Here is a 27,773-nt window from a genome sequence, read left to right as displayed (position 1 = left end):
ATGAGACATGAAGCAGGAACCTGTTTTTGGCTCCATTTAGAATTGCTTATTAAGTATTCTCAGGTTTCAGGCGGAAACTCAAGCCATTGGGCGCCATTTGTAGCTGAAGCTTTCTTTTGTATGTCCCATTTTCTGCGTCCCATTACATGTTGCTTTTGTACACTGGTTTAATAAAATGCTGATTGGCCAGTAGCCCGGTAGGAAGTATAGGCGGGGTAGCAGACAAGGAGAATTCTGGGAAGAGGAAGGCTGAGTCAGGAGATGCCAGCCCACCGTTCAGGGAGCAGCATGTAACAGCACACAGGTAAAGCCACGGAACTCGTGGCAACATATAGATGAACAGAAATGGGCTGAGTTTAAATGTAAGAGCTAGTCAGTGGTAGGCTTGAGCTAATGGCCAAGCAGTTTTAATTAATATAATCTTCTGAGTGATTATTTTATAAGTGGCTGCGGGGTCTGTGGGGCTGAGCAGGATCAGAGAAAACTTCAGCTACAGTGGGACCACATCAGTCTGTGTGCATTAAGCCTCAAGTTGTCCATCTGTAAAGTGGAGATGCGCCATCCTGGGCAAAGAACGTGCTCGGCAGGGTGCTCAACAGTGAGTCCTTCCCTTTGTTCCTACGTCCTTGCCCAGCACCCGTGGAGGAACCTCAATGCTTGTGGAATGGCTTTTTGGTGAATACAGGGCCCCTCCTGGTGGTGGAAGCAGGTACTGCACCCCATCCCAGTACAGATCCCTTCAGGACACAGGCCATGAGACCTTCCTGTCGTTGAAAGTTTTCTCTGGTCCCGCCTGGCCCCGTGGTCTCACAGCTACTTATAAAATAATTATCCAAGGCTTAATATTATTTACAAACTGTATGGTCCATGGCAGGCCTCTTGCTAGCTAGCTCTTATATCTTAAATTAACCCATTTCTATTCATCTGTTTTGCCATGTGTTCTGTGGCTTTACTGGTCTGCTGGCATGTTGTTCCTTGGGCGGTAGGTTGGCGTTTCTCTAGACTCGCCTTTCTCTTTCCTGTCTCTTTCCTTGGATTTCTCACCTGCCTCTAAGCTGCCTTGCCAAAGGCCAAAGCAGCTTATTTATTAACCAATGGGAGCAACATATATTCATAGTGTACAGAAAGACATCCCCAGCACTTCCCACCCCTCACATGTCAGCGCTCATGTACACCACACCCTATCATTGATTCTGCAGTGAAGTGGCCCTTCCTCCACTTCTTGATGACAGAAAGTGTCACCTTCCTTGGAAGATTTCACAACTCTCTCTACTTTGTCCCCTCCCCCTCTGCCAGATAGAATTTAAAATAATCTCAGTATTTGGATTTACATCTAGATTTGCAAGACAGACAGACGTGGGGGGATCTAGAACATTTATCTGCCTGTCCCCTACTTGGGAAATTCACAGAGGCCAGGGCCAGCCTTACCTGTTCCCAGGGTGTTACTCCTAAAATGAGTCAGGCTCCACCTCAAATCTCCTCAAGGAAGCTCTCCCCTAGTCTGGGTGAGATGACATGTGCTACATCTTTTTCTGGATTTTCCAAAACATTTGAGTTACAGTTTTTTGAGACAGGATCTCACTAGCTTTGGGGGACCTAGAACATATTATGTAGACTAGGCTGGCCTTGAACTCTGGAGTTCTGCCTCCCAAGCCTGGCCTTAAATTTTTTGTATTTATTTGTGTGTGTACACACATGTGTGCACATGTGTAGATGTAACCGTCTTGTTAAATAAACAGAGCCAAATACAGAGTTAAAAGCTAAGAGGTCAGAGCAATAGCTAAGAGCTGAGGTAAGGTAAAAACCTCACCCTTCACTGCTGCTGCTGTCCTACCTCTCCTCAAGAGACCTACTTCCTGTGTGTTTGTCCTTTTTATTGACTTTCTATGCTGCCTTCTCATTGGTTGTAAACCCAACCACATGACCTCCTCTTCACTGCCCATCTATACAGACCTCCAGGTCTTCTATGGTTGGTATTGAGATTAAAGGTGTGTGTCTCCATGCTGGTGGTATCCTTGAACACACAGAGATCTGCCTGTCATGTGATCAGGGTTAAGAGCGTGTACTACCACTGCCAGACTTCTGCTATGGCTTGCTATTAGTTCTGACCCCCAGGCAACTTTTATTTATTAGCATACAAATAAAATCACATTTCAGTACAAATAAAATATCACCATACACATGTGTACCAAATGCTTTTAGCTCAGCATGCACTTGGAGGTCAGAGGACAGCTGTGTGCAGTGAATTTCAGGAATTAACTCATACACCAGGCTTGGGCAGCAAGTGCTTTTACCCACTGAGCCATCTCTAGGTCCTTGTTTGTTTGTTTATTGAGACAGAGTTTCTCTGTATAGTTCTGGCTGTCCTGGAACTCACTCTGTAGACCAGGCTGGCCTTGAACTCAAACTCAGAGATTCCCCTGCCCCTGCCTCCCAAGTGCTGGGATCAAAGGTGTGGGCCACCACTGCCCATTTTTTGGTTTCTTTGTTTGTTTTGTTTTTAAGGCGGTCCTGCTGTGTAGCCCAGGTCGACCTGGAACTTGAGATCCTCCCAACTCAGACTCCCATGCCATACAGATAGGAGCCACATATCCAGCTGAATTGTGTGTGTGTGTGTGTGTGACCTTTTTAGTGCTTTCGAATTCCCCAACAAAGCCTGTGTGGTGGCCTCTCTTCCCCTCCAGCCACTGGCCATCCCTGTGCCAAGTTTCTTTTTTGAGGGCTCTCTCAGAGCAGTTCCTTCTCCTGGAAAACCTTGGTCCACCCCTTCTGGGTACATGTAGTCAGAAGTTTCCCTGTGTCCCACCTGGTCCTGCAGCCACTGGGACCCAAGTAAATACACAGAGGCTTCTATTGTTTACAAACTGTAGAGTCTATGGCAGGCCTCTGGCTAGACAGCTCTTACATCTTAAATTACCCATTTCTATCAATCTATGTTTTGCCACATGTTCTGTGGCTTATTGGTTTGCTGGCATGTTGTTCCTTGGGTGGCAGGCTGGCATCTCTCCCTCCTCTCCTCTCTTCTATCGGCTTGTATTTCCTGCCTGCCTCTAAGCTGCCTTGCCATAGGCCAAATGGCTTTATTTATCAACCAATCAGAGCAACACATATTCACAGCATACAGAAGGATATCCCATAGCAGGTACAATTTTTTTTTTCTCCCTTTTGTTTTTTATTTTGAGACAGGGTTCCTGGCTGTCCTGGAACTTACTTTGTAGACCAGGCTAGCCTTGAACTAATTGAGATCTGCCTACCTTTGCCTGCCTAGTGCTGGGATTAAAGGTGTGTGCCACCACCGCCTGCTCTGGGTAGTTATTTAGTACTCAGCTACAGTGCTACCCCTGGAAGCCATGCTGACCTCCTAAGTCAGGGCTTGCTGACCTCATCTAGCCCTCCCATTTAGACAGTGCAGCAATGTGGCCATTTCTTTCTGGCTTGTCTCAGACAAGGTCTCACCTATCCCAGGCTAGGCCTTAAACTCATTATGAAGCTGAGGCTAGCCTGGAGCTCATGATCCTCCTGCCTCTACCTCTCAAGTGCCGGAATTACAGGCATGTACCATTACATCCAGCTGGCTTATTTTTTAATATATTTTAAGTCCCTTTTGTGGGTATGGCACCCCTGTGGATGTGTGCTCATATTGTTGACTGTCTTCCTCCATTGCTCTCCAAGTCATTCCCTGAGGTGTCTCACTAAAACTTGCATTTTTGGACTTGACTAGACAGGCTAATGAGTTCTGGGGACCTGTCTGTCTCTGCCCCCCCCCCCCATAACCGTCCCCATGTTAGGGGTTACATACCTATGCCATGGAGTGTGATTCTTGGGGTGCTAGGGACTTGAACTCTGACTTATATACCTGTATGCCAGGCACTTTACTGAGACATCCCCTATTTTGTGTGTGTTTTTGTTTTTGAGGCAGGGTAGGTTTCTGTGTAGCCCTGGCTGTCCTGGAACTCAACTCTGTAGACCAAGCTGTCCTTGAACTCTGGGATCCCCCTGCTTCTACCTCCTGAATTCTGGGATTAAAGGTGTGTGCCAACACCCTTGCCTCTACTGGACATTTTAAAACTTCAAAACAGGAGAACACTGAGACACAAGCAGGCATAATGGAGCGACACTAGACAACTTAGATCTCTTCATGTCCATTGTCCAAGCAGCCACGCAACCCATGGTTGGAAGTTCCCGTGCCCACAGTGCTCATGGACAAGTTATTTATCTGAGCCCGACTCTCCTTAGGGCAGACCACTTGAAGTGCTGTGAGTAGCTCCACAGCACGTAGGAAGGGCCTCGGGGATGAGTGTAGTCCTAAGACTTTGCTGTGAAGGTGTCTTCATGAGACAGGACTCACCCGTGCAGACTGGAGATGCCAACCTTCTGACTATGGCGTCCCATCTCCTCTCTAGAGGCTGCTTCTGCTGCAAGTTCAAGCCTCTTAACCATGGGTTTTGTTGTTGACCTTTGAGTTGTCCAGACAGGCCCTGAACACATTATGTAGCCAAGGATGCCTCTGTGCCCCTGGTCCTGCTGTCCCTGCTTCCCACATCAACCCGTGTGACTGGAATTTGGTCCCTTCCCAGAAAGCCCTATGTCTCTGCAGTGACTGAGACACACTCCAGGACCCAGGACACACTAGCCTTGACCTTGCCCACACCCGTGCTTGGTCAGCATACAGCATCTGTTCTGAATTCTGACCAACTCCAACAGGCACCTCTTCAACCCTGAACCCCGGGGTCTCAGTCTGAGGATTACAATCTCTAATGAGAACTGTCACATTCCTTGGGGGCTACTTTTATTTGTGGTAATTAACAGGGGCAGAGCACCAGCTCCCAGGACAACAGCCACGCCCCTGACAAGTGTCTCCTGGCAACAAGACTCCAGACAGCACCCAAATGACAAAAGTTACATTTAATTTACAATGTAATAAAGGTTACAGGTAAAAAGCTACACTAAAGCAGAAAAGGCCTATTACACAAATGTACAAGTCTGTACAAAGCTCAGACAAGGGCTCCTCCCTCGTCTCCTGCTAGCCAGGTCTAGCCTGGAGCTCTGAATAACCAGAACTCTCCACTGGGGTAGGGGGTGGGGGAGCCTCCAAACCAACAGCTGAGCATGTCCTCCTGACACAAACCTGGTCCTTGCAAAGCCGTCTTTCCCTGTTCAATGTGAGCCGCCCTAACTGGTCATATTCTTAAGAAACTGCCTCACGGCACACACAAAAGGTGATGTCATGGTGAGGGCAGCACCGGACTAAATGAGAACTAGGCAAGTGGAGTGTTCAGTGTGGACAAGGAAAATAGGTCAAGTCCAACAATACTGTTAAAAACCCAAAACCCGTGCCTGTGACACTGGCCACAGACAACGGGAACTCAACATGGTCTCACTCCAGCAGAAATGACAGAGGAGAAAGGCCTAACTACTGGACCTCAAAACCACGGACCAAAGACCTTGGTTTAAATGAAGAATGCCCACCAACCTGGGATCCATGGCAACCATTTTGCTACCTGGGACTCACAAGGGAAATGGATTTAAATGAGGTTACCGCCTCCTCCATAGCTCTGGATTCCATCTACGTGTGCGACTTCGTATGGAAACGGTCCTAGGAGGTGGCAGCACAGGGAGAGCGCCAGGGCAGTCTGCTTAGGGCCTGGGAAGCCTTTCTCCACACTTCAAGTGTTCTGACTCAGGTCTCTAACTGGTACTTTGGCCCCACCCCAGTCCCAAAAGTACATGGTTAGGACCCCAGAGACTTTCTGAAAGACGATACCGCACACATGGAAAGTTTTCTCCCTAGTTCATTAGCTCCCCTAGTCAGCCCTCCACCCATCCCCACCCATCCCACCCTCTCCATAGCCAAAACTATCAAATCAGTAAGGAAGGTGTGGGCTTCTTGCCCGGCCAAGCCTCCTTTGCGTATTTCTTCTTCTTGGGTTCATTTACAGCTTCAGGGTTATAGACGGCAGGGTTTGGTGTGGGGTTTATGGTCACCGCCGATGGTACAACAGGAGTCAAGTCCACGTCAGGGGCGAGGTTCGGGTATGGCATGGGCAAGCCACCGATGAGTGCTGTCCCATGGATGCCGTGCGGTTGGGAGCCTGTCTCACTATGTGTGGGGGGCAGGCCCCCGTAGAGTCCCCCACTGAAGGCAAAGTTCTGCATGCGCCTGCTCCCTGTCTCCTCCAGGCCCAGAGAGCCAGAGCCTTCCATCCGCTTCTTCTGTGGTTTGCCACAGGAGAGGGGAGAAAACAGAAAGGAGACATGAGATGAAGTCTTAGTTTCTCTCCATTCCTGCCTTAGAAAGCTAACATCTGGGAAAAGTGCCACCGTGCAGCCAGCCCACTCTCAGGGTCTGATGTCATCTAAGCAATGGCTCTTGATATTTCTTTTGAGAAAGTCTCTCCTACACAGCCCTGGCTATCCTGGAACTCACTTGGTAGCCCAGGCTGGCCTCGAACTCACAGAGATCCGCCTGGCTCTGCCTCCCAAGTGCTGGGATTAAAGGTGTGCACCACCACGCCTGCCTGGCCTTGGGTGCCCAATTTTTAAACAGTCCAAGAGTAATCAAATTTGTGTCAAGAATGTGTGTGGTAAGGATGTGTGTGTAATAGTCCTGGTTGTCCTGGAACTCGCTTTGTAGACCAGTCTAGCCTCTAACTCACAGAGATCCATCCGCCTGGCTCTGCCTCTCGAGTGCTGGGACTAAAGGCGTGTGCCACCACCACCCGGTGGCAAAATAATTTTTAAAAGGACATGGTAAATGCCACATGATAATGCTTTTCTTTCATCCTAAGACAGCAGAGAAGATAAAAGGAAGGTAGACCTGTCTGCACCCTTAGGGAAGATGACGACATTTCCAGAGCAAATTGTTAGTCCACTGTGTTCTGGCTGGCCGCCTCAAGTCCTTCCATGGGGACTCCAGGATTTCTGAGACACTGGGGGAGGGGAAGGGTATTCCCAGAGAATGAAAAATGGGAGAGAAGCGCTGGAGAAATGGCTAAGCAACTGAGAGCACTGGCTGCTCTACCTGAGGACCCAGGTTCAGTTCCCAGCATTGACACAGTGGCTCACTCACAACTGTTTGTAACTCTGGCTCCAGAGAATCTAATGCTCCCTCAGGCTTTCTAGGGCACTAGGCTTGCATGTGGTGTACATGCATACATGCAATCAAAACACTCATACATATAAAAGAAATATAAGTTATACAGATTTTTTTTAACAGGAGAGAAGCACAGGATGTGTTCTGAAATTACGCACAAATTAGCATTCATCTATACCGTTTTTGGTGGTTGCTGTAGTGCTGAGGATCAGGGCCTGGACTTAGCCAAGCATATGTACCACAACTGCATCATATCCCAAAGGTGGGATTTTGAGCACAGACTACTTGGCACTTCAAACACTCTTTTCTTGGAGGTGCTTCTTACCTTGACTGGAACCACTGCAGTCTGCACCATGTTCCGGAAGCGGCCGACAGAGGGGTCCACATCCTCTGCAAAAGGAGACCAGAGTAGGGTTGTGAGAGTAAGGGATTCAGCTGCACACCAAACCACCAGCTTGTTCAAATGGGAAAATACAGCTAATACTAAATATTATGTGCTAAGCCTTCCCAACAACCCCATAAGGCAGGGACTGCTGAACTGCACTGAGCAGATGAGAAACAGATCAAGGCTCAGAAGAGTCAAAGCACTAGGTCAGTCTAGCTGCTGGAGCGGGGAAGAGCCAAGACTTTAATCCAAGCAACCAGAAACAGGCCTGTGTGCTGCACTGCTTACCCAGAGTTTTTTCTTTTCTATGTATTTCTCTTCTGAGGGCAGATAAAGCAGCAGACTATTTTAGTGGTAAAAAATAAAATGACATGGGGCTAGAGAGATGGCTCAGTGGTTAAAAGCACTGCCTGCTCTTCTAGAGGACCTGAGTTCAATTCCCAGTAACCACATGATAGCTCACAACTGTCTGTAACTCCAGTTCTAGGGAATCTGGCATCCTCACATAGACATGTATGTAAGCTAAGGATCAATGCATATAAAATAAATAAAATAAAATGACAAGTGGCCATAACCACATATACTGCCATGTCTGTTCATCAGCAAAGATCAGAGTTAAGAATTAGAACCAGGGCTTTCCGTTCACAACTCTCACTAAAGGGTCTGAGTAGCCCATCAAAGCAGCTCCTTTTCTTGGCTGAAGACACACCCCACACCCTAGAGCTTCTGGCTTCACTCTGCAGGGAGAGACCATCAAGGTAGGTAACAAGCCCACTTTCAGTCACTCTTTCAAGCCTCAAGCACTGGCTACCACACACACAAGAACATGATACTCTCCTGCCTTTGAAGAATCCATAGTACCAAATCAGACAGGCTACAACACATCACAGGTGGATTTCTATGAGTTCAAGGCTGGCCTATATACAGCTCCAAGCCAGCGGAGCTACACAGTAATACCCTGTCTTAAAAAAGAAAACTCTAGCCGGGCGGTGGTGGCGCACGCCTTTAATCCCAGCACTCGGGAGGCAGAGCCAGGCGGATCTCTGTGAGTTCGAGGCCAGCCTGGACTACAAAGTGAGTTCCAGGAAAGGCGCAAAGCTACACAGAGAAACCCTGTCTCGAAAAACCAAAAAAAAAAAAAAAAAAAAAAAGAAAACTCTAGATTTTAGTTGTGTGTATGTGTGGGTAAGCACAAGTGTGAGTGCATGTCTACAGAATACAGAAGACAATGGCAGGTCCCCTGGAGCTGGAGTTTCAGGTGGTTTGAGCTGCCAACACAGGTGCTGGGAATGGAACTCGGGTCCTCTGCTGAGCCATCTCTCCAGCCCCAAAGTGTCAAATACTCTCGAAGCAGAGAGGTGGCTGGGCTACTCCACAATGAATAAGAGTTACATCACCAAGGGCTGAGTGAGGAGAAAGCACATGAAACACTTTAAGCAATCATTAGCTTAATATCATCAAAGAAAATGAACTGCTTCCCTAATCGTGTTTTTTCTCATGTGCCATCCACTTTACATTTTGAAAACAGGACATATAAGCCAGGCACTGTGGCACACACACTCAGAAAGTAGCAGGAGAAATTGGGAATTTAGCACTGGCTTTGCCTACATGAGATCCTGTCTTAAGAAAGAGGTGGGGGCATGACTGGAGAGATGGTTCAGCCAAAGCAAGAGCACTGGCTAGAACAGCCAAATTCCATCTAGCAGCTACACGGTGGTTCATAGCCATCTGTGAGTCCAGCTCCAGGAGATCTGACCCCCTTTCCTGGCTTCTGCAGGAAATGCACGTGATGCAGACATACAGCCTGGCCAAAACACCCTTACACATTAAATAAATAAAAAGGAATTTATCCTAATCCAAATGAAAAGAAGCAAAGAAAACAAGAGAATTGGAGGGATGGCTCAGTGATTAAGAACATTTGCTGTTCCTCAAGAGGATGTGGGTTCATTTTCTAGTATCTACATCAGGTAACCTCACCACCACCTGGAACTCAGTTCCAGGAGATGCAATGCCCTCGTCTGGTCTCTGCAGGTACCTGCACACACAGTACACATAGAGCACATCCGTGTGTACATATACATGTATACAAGTGCATGCACATATATACACACTCAAAAACCAAAAACCCTGCCATGGTGGTACATGAGCTAGCTAGCCTAGCTTAGTCAGCTCCTAGGCTAGTGAGAGGCCTTGGCTCCAAAACAAACTGCTTGGGGCTGGAGAGATGTCTCAGTAAGCAGTTAACTGTGCTCAACGCTCTTGAAGAGGTTCACTTCCTTTCTGGCCTCCAGGGACTCCAGCCTGCATGTGGTGTGTATATATCTGCGTGCAGGCTCACATACGGACACACCAATACAAAACAAATAAAATTTAAAATCAAACATATACTCTTCTTGCTTCCTCAGTGCTGGGATCACACTATGCCCAATTCCAGTTCCTGCTCTTTATATGTGTGTGTGTGTGTGTGTGTGTGTGTGTGTGTGTGTGTGTGTGTGTATGTGTGTATGTGTTCTATCTGCATGTATACATCAGTACCCACTATATATTGTGTGCCATTGTTGTGAGCTACCATGTGGTTGCCGGGAATTGAACTCAGGACCCTTAGAAGAACAGCCAGGCTCTTAATGGCCGAGCCATCTTTCCAGCCCCCTAATTCCTGTTTTTTGTTTTTTTTTTTTCATTTCTTTTTCAAACAGGCTCTCACTGTGTAGCCCTGGCTGGCTTGGAACTCACCATGTAGATGACACTGGCCTCAAACTCACCAAGATCTGCACGCCTCTGCCTCCCCGGCAGGTGTGTACCACTACATCTGCCTAGTCCCTGCTCTTAAGCACTATGTTGCCTTGCTTAAACACACTGCACGGTAAGGTGCAGGGTGCTGACTTCTGATTTCTTTTTTCTAGCTAGCCTAGAATATACAACATTGCAGTTTTCATCCCTAGTACTGAAGATTAGGATGACCCATGAGTAGGCTTCTCAGACTGAACATCTAGTCTCTGCCTGAACATTTCCTTTAATACCCACTATTCTGAGAAAGAATACAATCCAATCCATGCACTATCAACATGTACTTGTCACTGAACAGACGCCCCAGTATCTATCACAGGAATCCCTTTCACCTAAAGGTTTTTCATTTAAGTACGTGTGCGTGTGCGTGTGTGTACCTCTGTGTGCGTACGTGTATGTGTGTGTGCACACATCCCATGATAAGTCTATAGAAACCAGATCTTTTCTTCCAATACAGAGGTTCTGGGGACCAAACGGGTTCGGCAGCAAATGCCTTCACCTGGCAAGCTATTTTGCTGACCCAGGATTTCTCTGAATTGTCTCTCTAAACATAAGCCTTGGATGTGCTGGTTCTCTCTTTGTTTATGCAGGCTAACTCCCTGGTATCCACAGGCTCTGGGGCTGGCCTACTGGAGCTGGGCTTCCCCTTCTCCCCTCACACAGTTTCCTTATACCCCCGGCATCCAGAGGACTCTATACATGCCTGAGAACCAGGGCTCGGGAGCTAAGGACGGCACAAGAGCTCTATCAGCACACAGGCAAATGGGATGACTATCCCCAACCTTCTCTTAATACAATTTTGAATTGCACTTGATTGGTTTCTCCATACCCCGATGGCCCAAGCTGTTTTCAATGAAATGAAATCCCCTAAGTCACTGGTCATTCCCCACCCCACACCCACCATGGGCTGTCAGTGGAGCAGAGCTCTCGTTTAAATAACTGCTATTTGAACCTGAATGTAGAAATGGAGTTATTCCCACAGCACGTGTACACACTAGGCAGGTGCTGCCACTGTATCAGAGCACTTGAGACATAACATGAGCTCAAAAGACGAGCAGTCACCCAGCCAGCAAACTTAGGAGTCTGTGGTGGGGGCTGGAGCGATGGCTCAGAGGTTAAGAGCACTGGCTGCTCTTCCAGAGGTCCTGAGTTCAATTCCCAGCAACCACATGGTGTCTCACAACCATCTGTAATGAGATCTGGTGCCCTCTTCTGGCCTGCAGGCATACATGCTGTATACATAATAAATAATAAATCTTAAAAAAAAAAAAAAAAGTCCGTGGTGGCTTGAACAAAAACGGGCCCTCCATAGGCCCATAGGGAGTGGCACCATTAGGAGTGTGACCTTGTGTCACTGGGGGGAGGGGGGGGGGCGACGACGACACACTTTGAGGTCTCAGAAGCTCAAGCCTGGCCAGTGTGTCGCTGTCACTTCCTGCTGCCTGTGGATCCAGATGAGAACTCTGAACTCCCCCTCCAGCACCCACCACGTCTGCCTGCATGCCACCATGCTTCCCGCCATGACAATAATGGACTAGACCTCTCAACTGTGAACCAGCCCCAATAAAATGTTTTCCTTTCTAAGAGTTGCTGCAGTCATGGTCTCTCCACAGCAGTAGAAACCCTAACTAAGAGAGCAGCATCCTTCCCTACAAACTGATGCTCTCATCTTCTTGTCATTTCCACATCAACTGCAGGTGACTTCCTTACAGAGAGGAGTTTTTGATATAATTAATGGTGGCAGCAGATGGCACTCCAACCTTTGAGCTACCAAACCCATTCAGAACCCCAGAGACAAGGATGCTGCTTTGAGTGAAGGTAACAAAAGCCATCCTCACTTAACCTTCACATAACACAGCCTACTGAGTCAGCAGAGGAGAACCAGCTTTGCTCTATATACTACATTACCCAGAGCCCCTCTGTCAGCCCCTGCTTTTACATGTCCACAGTACTCCACTGATGAACTATAGAGAATATCTCTCCTCATTAGAGCACCCCAATGGCCCATACATTTTTGTGTGTTTGCTACCGAGACCTTAACCTTTCCATCAAAGCAATCAGGGGGCTGAAGAGATAGCTCAGTGGTTAAGAGCACTGGCTGCCTCTCCGGACCTGGGTTCAATTCCCATCACCCACATGACAGCTCAAAACTGACTATAACTCCAATTTCAGGGAACACGACACCTTCACACAGACATACATGCAGGCAAAACATGAGATAAAATATTAAAAACAAAAAACTAGGGAGAACTCTTACCTGGGTTGATGATCTCATCATCCTCACTGAAAGTCACCCGTGAGTTCTTCCTCTTCCTCTTTGGTCTCTGAATGTCCAGATTTCCCTCCTCAATAGTGAGGGTTGAAATGCGTTTGTTGTGGGCAGTGTTGAACTCTGTCAGGTTCTAAGCCAAGGTTCACACAACAAAGACTAGAATCAGTACCAGGGAGTTTGATGGAGAAAATACTAATAAAGGGCAAGAGGGCATCTGAGGCTTATTCTGACCTCCAAGGCCAGTGAGACTGCCTTCTTCATTCAGAGATTCCTACTGTCCTAATTAAGACTATTAATAGAGAACATAAACCATCCTCACCGACCATGAGAGTTTCATTTAAAAGGAGGTGAAAGGCTCTGAGAGAACAGGTCGCCCTTGAAATGAGGGGATGGTTGGTTACTTTGCTGGTCTTGAAGGAGTGCTACCACGACTTTATGCCAAGAATTAAAGGAAATTTATCTGGGAGGAATACTAACATTTATTTTAAAGTAACAAAACAGATGAAAAAGACAACAAAATCTTCTCAGTAGCTGGTCTTTTAACCCAGCCTCCTTCCTGTGTGTGGGGTAGAGGGCGGGGACAGACAGACAAGATCTATATAGACTAGGTTCTTCTCAAATTTGTAACAATCCTCCTGTCTCAACTTCATGTGCTTAAGTGCTGAAATCACAAGAATGAGCCACCACACCTGGCTTTTTCTCCTTTAAAAGTTTTAAGGACAATGGCAGCACTTAATTTTGGGCATTAATATCTTGTTACTCTCCTTCCTGCATCTGGCCCCAGTTCCACCTGTCTTGTGATTAATTTGGCCTTAGCACCACAGCCTGAGATATCCCAAAACCCCAGGAGGACCTAACACCTCACCAGAAGACAGGGAAGCACAATAGCCTGGAAGGGAACAGACAAGAGAAACACCAAGGCCCCAGATAGGAGGAAGCTACTTCAGAAGAAAGTGACGTCCACATTGTTGAGTGCTATTGTTTTTCTTCCAGAAGCCTGGGAAGCTGCTGGAGTGTATAGAAATAGTAAATGCCCAGGGCTGGTTAAGAACATATTTGCATTTGGTCTATGTGAACAGACAAACCACAGCACTGTAGTAACAGACATATAAAATCACAAATTACTGGGGTCAGTCTCTTGAAAACAGGCTGGAGATACAGGATGGTTGTAGACTGAGTGCTTAGCATGCACATGGACCTGAGTTTAATCCCCAACACCAAAATAAAGTGAAAGATTAAAAGAACAACACTTTCACCACTTTGAAATTAAATTTTGTAAAATGCATGGCCATAGAGGCATCCATATCTATAAGAACGAAAATAGGCTAGTCCTTATTTGTTTTAATTTTATTGTTTATTTTTATTTTATGTATGTAGATGTTTTGCCTGCATGCATGTCTGTGCACCATGTGCATAACCATAACTCCGCAACTGGAATTACAGACGGTTGTTAGCCACCACATGGGTGATGAGATTCAAACAGGTTACTCTGAACAACAGCCTGTGAACTTAACCACTGAGCCATCTCTCCAGCACCAAAGCAGACTAGTTCTTAGATTCCTGGGTTGTCTGGTCAGCACCAAAAAGGCCAAATGAATGACTGTTGGCTTTGCTAAGCTGGTGTTATTCAACACAACTTTCTGTGACAAGAGAAATGAGTCTTCCATGGGTATTCAAGGTGTGTGCGTGTGTGTGTGTGTGTGGTGTGTGTGTGTATGTGTTTGCACGCGCATGTACACATTCAAGGACTTCCCATGGATAGCAAAATATGCAGATCCTAAGGTGTCTATGCAGGCTCCCACAAACTTTCTATCAGCTCTAGATCATACTTTAAAGATTTATTTATTATGTATAGTGTTCTGCCTGCATGTGTCCCTGCAAACCAGCAGAGGGCACCAGACCTCATTATAGATGGTTGTGAGCCACCACGTGGTTGCTGGGAATTGAACTCAGGACCTCTGGAAGAGCAGCCAGTGCTCTTAACCTCTGAGCCATCTCTCTAGCCCCCCAGATCATACTTAATGAGAATATCTATAGCTTCAATAATGTCAATGTTGTATAAAGTTATGCTTTTTACAGAGACTCCCATGACATAGTTGATTGAATTCTCAACATGTGACCCATTACATATGTGAAGACGGAATACATGAAATGTGGTTACTGACTACTGCACTGGACGATGCAGCTCTATGCAGTCATAAAAACAGAGAGAACAGGGGCTGCAGATATGGCTCAGCAATTAAGAGCATTGGCTGCTTTTCCAGAGGACCTGTGTTCGATTCCCAGCACTCACATGGTGGCTCACAACTATAATTCCAGTTCCTGGGGATCCAACTCCATATTCGGAACTCAGTGGTATGCACATACATTTATGCAGACAAAACACCAAACATATAAAATAAATAACATCTAAAAAACCCACAAAAACTAAAACAGAAAAATGCAATTTCTTGGTCTCGGCCTCTAATAGCCAGTGAAGAAGCACACGGTCCCTCCACATGTGCAGGGAAACCTGGTCACAGCTGGCCGTACGCTCATTCCACACTTAAAAAAGACTCCTGCTACTACAGTACTGTCGTTTCGAACCAGGAAGAACGGCTACATACTGCAAAAACAAGGGTCCCAAAAGACAAAAATGACAGGAATTACATCAAGCTCCGTCTCCTCTTCTGGAAGTCCCAGCAAGCCCTTGAGTTCATCATCCTCTCCACCCATCTTCTCATCTCCTTTCACAGCCGATGGCAATGTCTGAGGCTTCTCTCGCAGAGTGTATGCCCTTGTGGACGCACCAAATGAAACCGTGGAATCGATGGGAATCTGCTGAGGCTTGTGAGGTTCCAACCGAATGTGACCCAAGAAAGTGCCATGAGCTGGGAATAACCAAATCAGAACTGTAAGGAGAAAATCAAAAGCAGCCGGAGTTCTCAGAGGGGAGCATCATCTTTGCCTCTCTCAGGAAGTCAGTTCCCAGAGCACTTCAATTTTGTTTTTCTGATCGTGAGTTTCTAATAACAACAAATGTCACATTCAGGATTATACTCATAAAAGCAGCTTTTTCGTTTGATTCTTTTTCCAGTACTCAGGTCTTATCCATCCTAGGCAAGCACTCTACCGAGGATGGATTGAGCTACAACCCCAGCCCTTGGTTTCTGAGACAAGGTCTCACTATGCAGTTAGGGCTAGCTTTCAACTTACTATGTAGACAGTTTGGACTCAAACGAACTATGTTAACCATACTGACTTTGAATTCATGATTTTCCTGCCTCATCATCCTGAGTGCTGGGAATACGGACGTGTGCCACTATGTCTGCAGAAAAATACTTTCTAGGATGGAAATGTCACTAGTTCAATTCATCCTGTCCTGTGTTACAGCAAGGAAGCTTTGAATCTCTTTAGTGGATCTCTTACACACCTTTAAATCTGCTGATCTCCACAACGAACACCATTGCCTGTTCTCTGCTGCCAGAAAGGCTTGGCTCCATTCTGGGTCCAGCAGGAATGCCTCCAATCTAGCAGAGGCCATGCTCTGCTCTCCAAGGCACGAGGCAAGCATCGGTGTGGTCTGCCCTCTCTAGCTCCAACTCTAACAACATGAAAACTGCTGGTCTGGTGGCATTATGCTTTAGCTTTTCCCCAGGACAGGAGAGGAGATTGGTCAGCACACATGCCATGTCAATGCCAAGGCAAGCCAAAATCCTACCAGAGTGAATTTTTCCATGTCAGCATTCTGCATGTTATGAAATGGAAAGAAAGATAAGTACCTGTAAGACAAGGCTCGTCGAGTCCTTATGTAAACAGACTGGGGAGGTGTGTGTCTGTGTGTGCTCAGGTAGGTGGGGAGGGCCAAACATGATGAGCAGAGGAAGTACAACTTTATACATTTTACTCTATTTATCATGACAAACAAGCAAACTTTAGCGGTCCACACCATCCAGTCTCAACTGCATTTCTGTAGACTATTTTAAGCAAAGTTTAAAATTTAATTAAATTAAATTGCAATGTACTTATGAAATTAAAATTGTTGTAATTCAATTAAAGCAAAGTATATCTGGGATAAATAACTAAATAACCTATTATAAACAAAAAATGTTGCTCATGTATTTTGTAAACATCCTGTATTGCTACATACCAATGACACTATCATGATTGTCAACTTAAACTGGATCCCAGTTTGCCATAGTCTTACAAGTACTTGAACATCAATACTCATGAGCTCCTTCATGCCATTTTTATTCTCTCTATATACAGATGTCTCCCAGAAGAGTCCCCCAAACTATCTTTTCCCCTTAGTCAATTATTTCAAGAAAATCTCAGAAATAAAGAAGAGCTGGTTTAAAAAAAAAAAAAAAAAAGGTCCCCCCCACCCTAAGACCCCAAACAGCATTTCAGTCCCCCTGGGGAGCAGGGACGGGAGGCAGGCACTTACTGCTGTTGAGATCTATCAAGAAAACTCTCTTCAGGTGCTTGTGGTAAACGAGTGCTGCATGGACTCGAGAGCAAGACTGGTGGTCGATGGTAAAGTCACACAAATCAGGGTTTCTCCCAAATAAGTAATACTTCTTCTCATCAATAATCAGTTTCTAAATAAACATGAAATTGCATATTACTTCACTCTTACTGCAACCAAGTTTAGCAAAAACTTCCAATTATGTAAGTGGAGGATCTTGAATAGGTAAAATTTATGGCAGTCGAGAAAAGCATCTCCCATTGTCAAGTTCTAGGGTCTAATAAGATCAGCATGGGGGGTTTTCCCATGCAAGCTTCTGACCATCATAAGATCCAAACAGGGAACATTTCTCACATGTGATGCACACTAGATCCTAAACGGCCAGCATGCATTCCTCTCACTTCTAGCTAAGATAAAAACATACTGTTCCATTAGTTCATCCTGGCTCCTGAGGGACATTATTCACCTCTGTTCCATGCAAGCCACTGAAATTCCAAATGACAGACCTCTTCTCCAGGGCAATGGACTCATCCAAGTTCAACAAAAATGTCTTCAGGACAGAACTGTCAGCTGAAATACAGGGATCTGGACTACTGAGCAGGGAAAAATATGTCTTTGCCTATTTCTAAGTACTTATTTCAAGTCATTGGCACAAACTTACCTCAAGAATGCTCTATGAGCCAGGCGGTGGTGGCACATGCCTTTAATTCCAGTACTTGGGAGGCAGAGGCAGGTGGATCTCTATTAGTTCAAGGCCAGCTTGGTCTATCAGAGTTCCAGGACAGGAAAGGCTACAGAGAAACCCTGCCTTGAAGCACACCTCCCCCCAAATGCTCTATGTACAGGTCCACCTCTATGTACTCAAATAGCAGTTTACTAAGCTAAAACTTTTTGATGGAGGATTACATTTCATCTCTCCAAATACAATCCTCCACTGTGTAGAGCTGGTATTAAAAACAAAACAAAACTGTTCTTAATTCCATTAGACTTAAGTGGCCTCTTCCTGTGAGATAATTCTTATATTCTTCTTTTTTAAAATGTAATTCTGGGAGCTGGAAAGACGGCTCAGTGGTTAAGAGCACTGACTGCTCTTCCAGGGGACCTGGATTCAATTCCCAGCACCCACGTGGCAGCTCACAGCTGTCTATAACTCCAGTTCCAGGTGACCCAACACCCTCACAAAGACACACAGGCAGGCAAAACACTAATGATCATAAAATAAAAATTTAAATATAATTCTGGCAGGCCTGGAACTCTAGGCTAGCCTTAAACTCAGGGAGATCCCCTGTCTCTATCTCCTAAGTGTTGGGATTAAAGATGTAAGCCACCATACATTGCTGAAATAAGAATTTTACTAAGGGCTGAAATGGTAGCTGAATGCCTTTAATGCCAGCACTCAGGAGGCAGAGACAGGGGAGATCTCAGAGTTGTAGGCCAGCCTGGTCTATATAGTGAGTTCCAATAGAGCCAAGGCTATTATATAGTAAAACCCTGTTTCAAAGGAAAAAGAAAGACTGAAAAGATGGTACAGGGGTTAAGAACACTGGCTGCTTTTACTGAGGACCCAGGTTCGGATCCCCAGAACCCACATGACGTATTATAACTGTCTTTAACTCCAGTTTTAGGGAATGTGACTTCTAGTCTCCACAGCATCAGGCATGCACAGAGTGCACATAAATGTAGGCAAAATACTCATATACATAAAGTAAAAATGTCTTTTTTTCTTAAAGAAAAAAAAGATCATTTGATTAGCAAATGAGTAGGAAGGGCAGAAAAAGAAAGTGCATTCTTTGAGCTGAATCATGCTCTATGAGAAGTTCAATTGTTGTCATAGACGGTTATAAACTACAGTCACAGAAGGAAGGACACTAGGGGAATTATTACTGACGAGTTCCTATTTCTAGCCTGATGCTAGTGGTCTAGTGGTCTAGTAATCTAGTATGAGCATCTGATGACCATCATTTAATATGCTGTCTTTTTCCTTTAAATATCAGGTCTCATTAAGCTCTGGTTCACATTCCACCCTACATTCCTAAAATCCTCACGAAGCCAGGAATAGCAACACCTATTATCTTAAAACTTCAAGCCAGGCGTGTTGGTGCAGCACACCTTTAATCCCAGCACCTGGGAGGCAGAGGCAGGGGATCCCCAAGTTGGGGCCAGCCCGCTCTTCTACAGAATTAGTTCCAGGACAACACAGAGAAACCCCATCTCAGAAAACAAACAAACAAACAAACAAACAACTTCAGAGGTTAAGGCAAGGTGATTGCAAGTTCAAGGTTAGCCTAGGTTACACATAGTAAGGCCCTGCTCTCATATTCTCATTCATTCATTCTTTCTTTTTTTTTTCTCTCTCTCATGCACGCACGCACGCACCCCAACAAAACAAACCCAAGAAAAGCTAGCACAAAGCTTAGAAGAGATGTATAATGAAGTAGAAGGCTAGAAACCAAGAACTATTCACCCGTGGCTAAGTCATTAAACTCACAGTAGGTAATGCACCACGGAGGGGGCTCACCATTCAGGACATATGCATTAGTGTCTCCACATCTCATGCAGGACTTCTGGCACTGTTAGCAGCAACAACTGCTATGCACTTACCTGCCACACTCCTGCCATGAGTTTTACAGTGTATCACTGGTGAGGACAATCCCCTAGGGTTGACATCCTTTCCATTCTTAGACATACCACCCTCCCTTATAAATTTTTTTTTTAAGTAAAATAAAGGAGCTGGGGAGACAGCTCAGTAGTTAAGAGCACTGGCTGCTCTTCCAGAGGACTGGAGTTCAATTCCCAGCACCTATGTGGCAGCTTACAACTGTCTGTAACTCCAGGGTCCAATAACCTCACACAGGCATACATGCAGGCAAAACACCAATGCACATAAAATAAAAATGAATTATTAAAAAATAAAAATAAAATTAAAATTTATTTGATTTTACAGTTTAATATATTTTGTTTCCTTTTTTTAAAAATAAGATTTCATATATTCCAGGTTGGCCTTCAAACTTGCTATGTAGCTCAGAGTGACCTTGAACTTCTGACCCTCCTGCCTTTCTCTACCTCCTAGATGCTAAGATTACATGCATGTACCACAAAGCCCACTTAAATGTGAGCATTTAAAAATGCTAGCCATGGTGGTGAATGCCTTTACTTCTAGGTAGAGGCAGGCAGAGCTCTGTGAGTTCAAGGCTACAGAGGTCTACAGAGTTCCAGGCCAGAGCTACATAGTGGGACCTAGTCTTAAAAAAGAGAGTTTATTTTCATTTTGTGTTTGTGTGCAGGGTAAGTCATGTGTACAGGTATCTGTGGAGGCCAGAAGAGGGCATCTGATCCCCCAGATCCCAAGTTACTGGTGGTTGCAAGTGGCCCAACCTGAATGCAAGGAATTGAACTCAGGTCCTCTGGAAGAGCACGGATTCTCAATTGCTGAGCCATCTCTCCATCCCCCAGTTTGAGCATTTAAAACCTCTGTTATGTAATTTCTTTAATCCACTAGTACTAAAGGGTAAACCAGCTGGGAATAAACATTTTTTTTTTTTTTTTTTTTTTTTTTTTGGTTTTTCGAGACAGGGTTTCTCTGTGTAGCTTTGCGCCTTTCCTGGATCTCGCTCTGTAGACCAGGCTGGCCTCGAACTCACAGAGATCCGCCTGCCTCTACCTCCCGAGTGCTGGGATTAAAGGCGTGCGCCACCACCGCCCGGCGGGAATGAACATTTTAAAGAATAAATCAGTATGTATCATGGGTCATATGCCCCCAAAATAAAACAATCTTCTTTCCCTTTAACCAGTTACTCAGTTTCTCCCAAGCTTAGCTGTATGATTCAAACAATTCAAGCAGCTTAGATCTGTGGGTCACTTCTGGGGAATTCCATCCAGCAGTGCCCACATGCTGCCGCTATAGATCATATCAGGGCCATACTTCAGAGTACCCAGATTTGGTAAAGGCCTGACAGCCAATAAGTCACCCCAGTGTTACATTTTAAAACACAAATTAAGGTGGACTGTAATTATGTACACCTGTAACCCCAGCATTCAGGAAGCAGAGGCAGGAGGATCACAATAAACTGAAAGCCAGTGTGGTCTATACAGTGAGTTCCAGGGAAAGTCAGGGGGTAGCTTCTGGGACTTTGACTCAAAACCACAAAAACACCCTGCCCACAACCCCTGCCTCCCCAAAAAACAAAACAGAAAAAGACTCTTGTTATTAAAAAGACATTGGAAGCCTGGTGTAATGCTTCCTGCCTAAAATCCCGGCACTTTGGAGGCTAGGCAGAAAGACCACTATAGATTCAAGGTTTGCCTGAGCTACACAGTAAGTTCCAGAACAGCCTAAAGACCCACTCTCAAAACGGTGATTGGGGAATGCAATGGTGATTCAAGAGGCAGAGGCAGAGCTCTTGTGAGTATGAGGCTAACCTGATCTACATAGTGAGTTACAGGCTGTAACAGAGCGCTCTGAAACATTAACAGTCTTCTAAGGTAGCATTTACGCAGGTTGAATCTCACTGTAGGTCTCACTTATATTTTTATTTATAAATATGGCATCCTCACTAATTTGTCTGTTAATAACCACAGTGTTCATAATGGGTCACAAGCAATGATTCTAGGGTGCAAAAGACGTATCAGAGATTGAGTTAAGACAAAAAAAAAAAAGAGCGAAAGGATTCTCATGTTACATGCACACATTCACTATCAACAGCATCCCAGCCACAGAAATGTTAAAAGGAATTTTAATGGAAATCAAACCTCTTAGAATTTAGGAGGTATGTTAAAAGGTGAATGAATCATGCATTGCTCTTTCTGGCTACTAAAGCTGTAATTTCTGGCTAGCTATGGCCAATCACTATCAGATGTGCCTCTGAGTTATAACTCAGAGTGTGTCTTTACACACTGGGCCTAAAAGACTCATGGCTTTTACTTTAATATCGCACTTCTTCAACCCAACTATCACGACATATCACAAGCCTCTGAAACAAGACTAGGATATAGATAGCTCGGTTAGTATCCAGTGCTGATCAAATCTAAATCCTTAAAATAAATACACCTAAGCTAAGGGGTAGAATACTTGCCCAGAAGCATGAGACCCTTGTCTGATCACTAGCATGGCAAAATAAATACAAACACACACACACACACACAGACAAGGACACACTTCTCAGGCCTATTCTATTAAGAACCATATAGAGATAGCTATGGATAATAATTTGAAGTGGTGTGCAACTCAGCACATGCAGAAATGAAAGATAAGAGCAGCAGCAGCAGATGAAGACCAATAATCACAGGGTGCTGAATAAGGTAAAATACTTTGAAATATACATCTCCCACCAAGGAATGTGATGTTATCACTGAGCCTTTTTGCCTGTTTATTCTTATGGAAACTAAAGACTTACTAAATTCTAGTAAAAGAGATTTCGTCTTTTAGTTTATTATTATTCCTCTGCGTGCCTGTGTGTACTGGAGGAAACAGGCAGTGGAGGAGGTCAGGACAACTTTGTGTAGCTGGCTCTTTTCTTCCACGCTCGTGTGAGTTCCAGGGGCACAACGCAAGCAGTTGGGCTTGCGGAGCAAGGCCTCTCCCTGTTGAGACATCTCTCCAGCCCACAACGCAGACTTCTTTACGTCTTCAAATTGCACACTGCTCTATGGAGCAGCACATTTTTTTCCTATGGAACCACCTGGAGTAAAAGAGGTTCCTAGATATTTTTAATAAGCATTTGAGGTCCTCTCTGCCCTATAAAAGAACCCATGAAAGTTCTTTTCCATAAAAGAACTCAAAGGGGCTGTGTGAGACTGGTCAATTCTGCCACTCCATCTGACCCCCAAAACCCCTCCTTTTCCAAGCTAGTATCTATATGTCATCTTTTTTATTACATACATCAAGGAAAAATAATTACACTTAATAATAGAGCTTTGAACCCAATTTCTAACTATGAAACCAGTGGATTTAGCCTCCATTTCTTGGTAAATAACTATATACATCTTAACATAAATAAGGCAGATATGGTGACTGAGATAATCCGAGCACTTGGGGGACCCGGGGTAGGATGACCAATGAAACCAGCCAGGGTTAATTACACAGTGAGCTCCAGGCCAGTGTGGGTTACAGAGTGGAACTCTAGCTCAAATATCAAAGAACAACATCCCAGCCCTTGGGAGGCAGAGGCAGGCGAATCTCTGTAAGTTCCAGGTCAACCAGGACTACATAATGAGATCTTGTCTCAACACCAATCAAACAACAAAATCCCACTATAATCTAATAGCTAATCATTGTACTCTAAGTTTGATGTGACACAGACTCTAGAAACCTATGCAAAAGCTGTAATTCCACTAAACTTTTCCTTTGTAACATTTAACTATAATTATATTTGTGTGTGTGTATGTGTGATTCTGTCTCTCTCATTAGTTTTTTTCAGACAGGGACCCAATATACAGCCCTTCTGGCCTCCAACTCACAGAGGTCTGCCTGCTTCTGCCTCCCGAGTGCTGGGATTAAAGGTGTTCGCCACCATACCTTGCCTCTTCCCTTAGTTTTAAATGAATGGATCTTAGCTCCATTTCATTTTCTTTTTTGACAGTGTCCTACCTAACAATACTACTCTGATGGAACTAATCTTTAATTTCATAGAAGCAGCTTAAATGTTAAACTCAATTTATATCATAAACTTCCTCAGTTATTGTAAACTATATATTCCAGTTTGTCTGAGCCCTGCAGGGCTATGAACTGTTAAAAGTTATCTTCATTTGGAAAGTGAGAGAAATAATAAAAAAAATTGAGTGTCTGTGGAAGAGAAGAGTATTGAGTGCTGGAGACCAAATCCAAAAGGGTTGTTTGAATGCTAGACCAACACTCCATTGCACAGCTACATCCCCAGTCCCTAGAGCTTTTAACAGGGAGACCAAAAAAAAAAAAAAAAGAAAAAAAATCAAGAACAAGCCAGTGTGGTGGCACATACCTTTAATCACAGCACTTGGGAGGCAGAAGCAGATGGATCTCTGTGAGTTCAAGGCCAGCCTGGTCTACACAGGGAGCTCCAGGACAGCCAGGACTACAGAGAGACCCCGTCTTAAAATAGACAAACAAACAAACCAAAAAAACAAAATCAAAAACAAGAACAAAGAAGGAAAATAACATTGCTGAAAACAAAGCAGAGGAGAGTCACCAAGAAAACCCTTTAGAATGGGGTGCATTTCAATACCTCGATTAGTTTGTCTCCTTTCACTACATCCAGATGTAAGCCAGGTGGGGGTTTACCTGCCCTGGAAAAGAGCAGAAAAAAAAAGTGTTTTTCAGGATGAGCCCATAAATGTCTTACAATCCTTATCCCATTCAACATCGGGGCTCTCCTGCCAGCCTATAATTAGTTCAAAGAGAAATGTCACGTCCTTCACTGTTAGAGCTTTTCTACCTTTGACACTTTCTTCCCAAGTGAGTCAATTGTTCTAGGGGAAATTTTGGCAGATCTGTATTTAGAGCAATCAAATTAAATAAATAAAAACCCCTGCATTTTAACACTTCAGAGAGAAAAGAGTTCAGTGTATAAGCAAGTCTCGTCACCTGGAGAGGTTTCTTCTTTTTGCTCGTTTTTTGAGACACGGTCTCATGCATCCCAGGCTAGCCTTAATCCCTAGTGGGTTTGTATCTGAGGATGACCTTGAACATCTGAGCCTCCTACCTCTACCTTCTTTGTGCTGAGATTACAGGTGTAAGCCACCATGCCTGGTTTAACCTGGGGTTTTAATCTAAGATTTACTACTCCTGATAGAAGGACAGAATAAACCAGTTTTTCTGGGTACAGAATCACACATCTGAATTTCCATCAGAGGGATCACTCCAACTTCAAGGCCATCCTAGTTTATACAGCAAGTTTCAGACCAGGCAGGATTACATATCTTGCCCCAAAACAAATAAACAAATGCTAGTTGTTTGGGGACTGATCGATATGTGTCTCATCACAAAATAATCAGAAACTATTACCCAGATGAACTCTTCTGACCAAATCAGAGATGTGTAATTAGGGAACTAGGGCAAATCAAAATCATGCCCATGAAACCAAGTACCCTGAACAGGTCTTTCTGAAAAAAAGAAAAACAAAAACAAAAAACAATTCATTGAACTTTTCTCTGTACTTCGCTTTATCATTCAAGGGGGATGTGTGCATGTCAAGTCACCTGACATTTAATGACAGGTGATCTCAAAGAGTCTCTTTATATTTGGCTGGCCCAAATTTGAAATCGGTACAGCCAGGGACCAGTGTGGATAAAGAATTTGTAGGCTGAAGCAAATGGATATTTTTTTAAGAAGTATAAAGAAATGCAGAAAACAGCCAAACATTCATTTGCTTCCAGGGCCCTTACATTTGCAGTCTATCTAATTGAAGATTCAACACAGTCATCTCACGGTTCTGCTCCAACATTTTATGGCACTAGCTAAAAGGACAGTGCATTGGACAAAAGCCCATTTTGTTCGAGAAACAGGTTAAAAATGAACATTAAAACCAAAATATATTTTCTGAACATCCTATCATGTGCGTGACTCGGGCCTAGGAGCTGGAAATGATGCATGGGTTTTTGCCCTTGAAGGTCTCAATGTAACAGAAGACCGAGAAGTAACATGTTAACAACCGTGAGGAGCCGCAAAAGCAGAAAGGGCTAACTCGGATGCATCCTCGTGCAAAGCAATGAGTATTTATTCATCCTGTACCCTACTCAAGGCTTAAATCATCTTACTACTCCTACGAACTTCCCAAGGGATGAAAATGATGTATTCTAACAACTTCTGGTGTCTTTTGTACCGGGCTACGTGCTGGTCTGGTCACAGAGAACAAGGGGGACAGTTCCGCGCCATCCCTGCCCTCAAGGAGCTCCCAGTCCGCGGGAGAAGGGTAAGCACCGCTTGGAGGATGCAGCAGCCACGGAGGGATGCAGCACCAGGTTGGGCTGGGGTGGGGAAGCCAGCTCGTGCGCGCCCGGGACGTTCAACACCGGGGGCAGGTGTGATGCTCCCTGAGAGCACCAGACACTCAATGAGGAGTTGGAGCAAGTTAGGGGCCAAGGCCTCCAGCACCTCTGCGAGCGGCTGACCAGCCAGGGGCTGTCTAAAGCGAACGCCTTCGAGCCCCCAAACCTCGGGTTTCCCCGGAGCCTGGGCCCCTGTTCCTCCACACGCCGCCCGGCCCCTCACAGCGGACAGTTTTCCCTCAATCATTCCAGCCTCTTTTTGAGCCGCTCGTTTCGTCTCGAAAAAGAAAGAAAGTAAGAAAAGACCCAGCCTCCCTTCTTGCTCCGGTTAGCCCACGCCAGGCCGTTCCAGCCCCAGCAGCCCCGCCACTCACCAGGTCGGGCAGTCGAACAGCGGGAGGCTGGAGCCGGAGTTCGCGGCTGCCGCCATCTTGCGTCTCCCCCTCCCATTTGGCGGGCCCGAGGCACGCCGGGAAACTGGGAGGTCGAGAGGGAAGAGGCGGCATCCCAGCAGTCTGTGCGCACGCACGCACAACGCAAGCACGCTGGCGGGGGGCGCCTCTGGTGGCGATTGGTTTTATTTTGAAGTCTGCGATGCTTGCTGGGAGACGGGGGGTTCTCCTTGGTCTCGGTGTCAGAAGTGGCTTGTACCGAGGTGTGGGTTTCCCGCTCGGTTCTCCTCCCAAAGCTCCCAGCACCCGAGCCTCTCGCGCTTCCTCTAGAGATAAGTGATCGCTAGAGAGAGAAGAGATGGCTCATTCCGTTTTCTTCCAGCCCTCCCCTGGAAAGCTGCATCCAAAACCGCATCCGTACTCGTTTGTCCTTTCTAATCCAAGTCTGGAGTGTTACAGCGCAGCGGTAGTGAGGGCTCAACATGTACGAATGAGGCCACTGGTTCCCTCTCCAGCACCAGTAGTTCCGAGGCTTGAGGGCGCCTATAGATTACTAAGAGTCTGTGTCAGAGATCATATAGTCTGTTTATGAAAACTTTGGACAAACTGCAGCCAGGCGCAGGCCCAAACAGAAAAAGGTGTCCAAATATTCACTGGGCATAGGTCAAATGATTAATAAAAGCCCCTTAGGATTTTTCTACTTGGGTCATAGTGACTATACTGTACAAGGAAGCATTAGGGTTGCCATCTTCCTCTAAGCCCCTAGCTTGCTGGTTGTAATGGCTTTGTCTTTTGAGTGCTTACTGGGAAGTATGTATTTTATATGGGTCATCTCACATGGTATTACCAATATTCAAGAAGGACTGATTCCAGAAGAGACACTCAGAGTGAGTTGTCCAGCCTCACCCTAAAACAAGGAGTGGAATTTTAACCTGAGTATATATAAAGCCAAAGGCCAGGCTCTGTCACTAGTCCCATAGGTTTCTGACAGACACACTCTTACTAGTATGCAGCTGATGTCCCTTTCACACATTTGCAAAAAACCTGGCATGGTGATCAGGCAGTTTTCTTTTTTAAGAAATATTATAGATGTGGTAGCACAAGCCTGAAGTCCCAGCACTAGGGAGGTAGGGGTAGGAGCATCAGGAATTCCAGAAGACAGCCTCAACTACACAGTCTAAGCTTCTTGAGATCCTATCCCCAAAATTCTGTAGAATTATTGTTCACTAAGAAAGGCATTGTTCAGGGCCAAGGAAATGGTTCAGCAGGTGAGCTGTGCAAGCATGGGGACCTGAATTCAGGTCCCCAGCCCCCATGTTAAAAAGCCAGGTGCAGCCGGGCGGTGGTGGCGCACGCCTTTAATCCCAGCACTCGGGAGGCAGAGGCAGGCGGATCTTTGTGAGTTCGAGGCCAGCCTGGTCTACAGAGCGAGATCC

The 27,773-nt window shown here is 45.4% G+C and overlaps 1 protein-coding gene and 1 non-coding gene across 2 annotated transcripts; both read right to left on the bottom strand.

The window, feature by feature from the left end:
• Nucleotides 1-4,886: 4,886 nt before the first annotated feature.
• Nucleotides 4,887-26,469, bottom strand: Ppp1r8 (protein phosphatase 1 regulatory subunit 8). Its single transcript, XM_052716474.1, has 7 exons — nt 26,320-26,469; nt 24,184-24,244; nt 16,964-17,117; nt 15,187-15,407; nt 12,523-12,667; nt 7,419-7,483; nt 4,887-6,213 (listed from the first exon to the last, which is right to left on the bottom strand). The coding sequence occupies exons 1-7, from the start codon at nt 26,373-26,375 to the stop codon at nt 5,860-5,862; spliced, it is 1,056 nt and encodes a 351-aa protein (XP_052572434.1). The 5' UTR covers nt 26,376-26,469; the 3' UTR covers nt 4,887-5,859.
• Nucleotides 21,836-22,001, bottom strand: LOC128098084 (small Cajal body-specific RNA 1). Its single transcript, XR_008214116.1, has one exon. It is a non-coding gene; the product is annotated as a small Cajal body-specific RNA 1 (non-coding RNA).
• Nucleotides 26,470-27,773: the final 1,304 nt, after the last annotated feature.

Source organism: Peromyscus californicus, unplaced genomic scaffold (assembly GCF_007827085.1).
Source record: "Peromyscus californicus insignis strain IS unplaced genomic scaffold, ASM782708v3 Scaffold_5__1_contigs__length_169319896, whole genome shotgun sequence".
Lineage (NCBI taxonomy): Eukaryota > Metazoa > Chordata > Mammalia > Rodentia > Cricetidae > Peromyscus > Peromyscus californicus.
The sequence above is the reverse complement of the archived record's forward strand: the minus strand, read 5'-3'. Positions and strand labels throughout refer to the sequence as shown.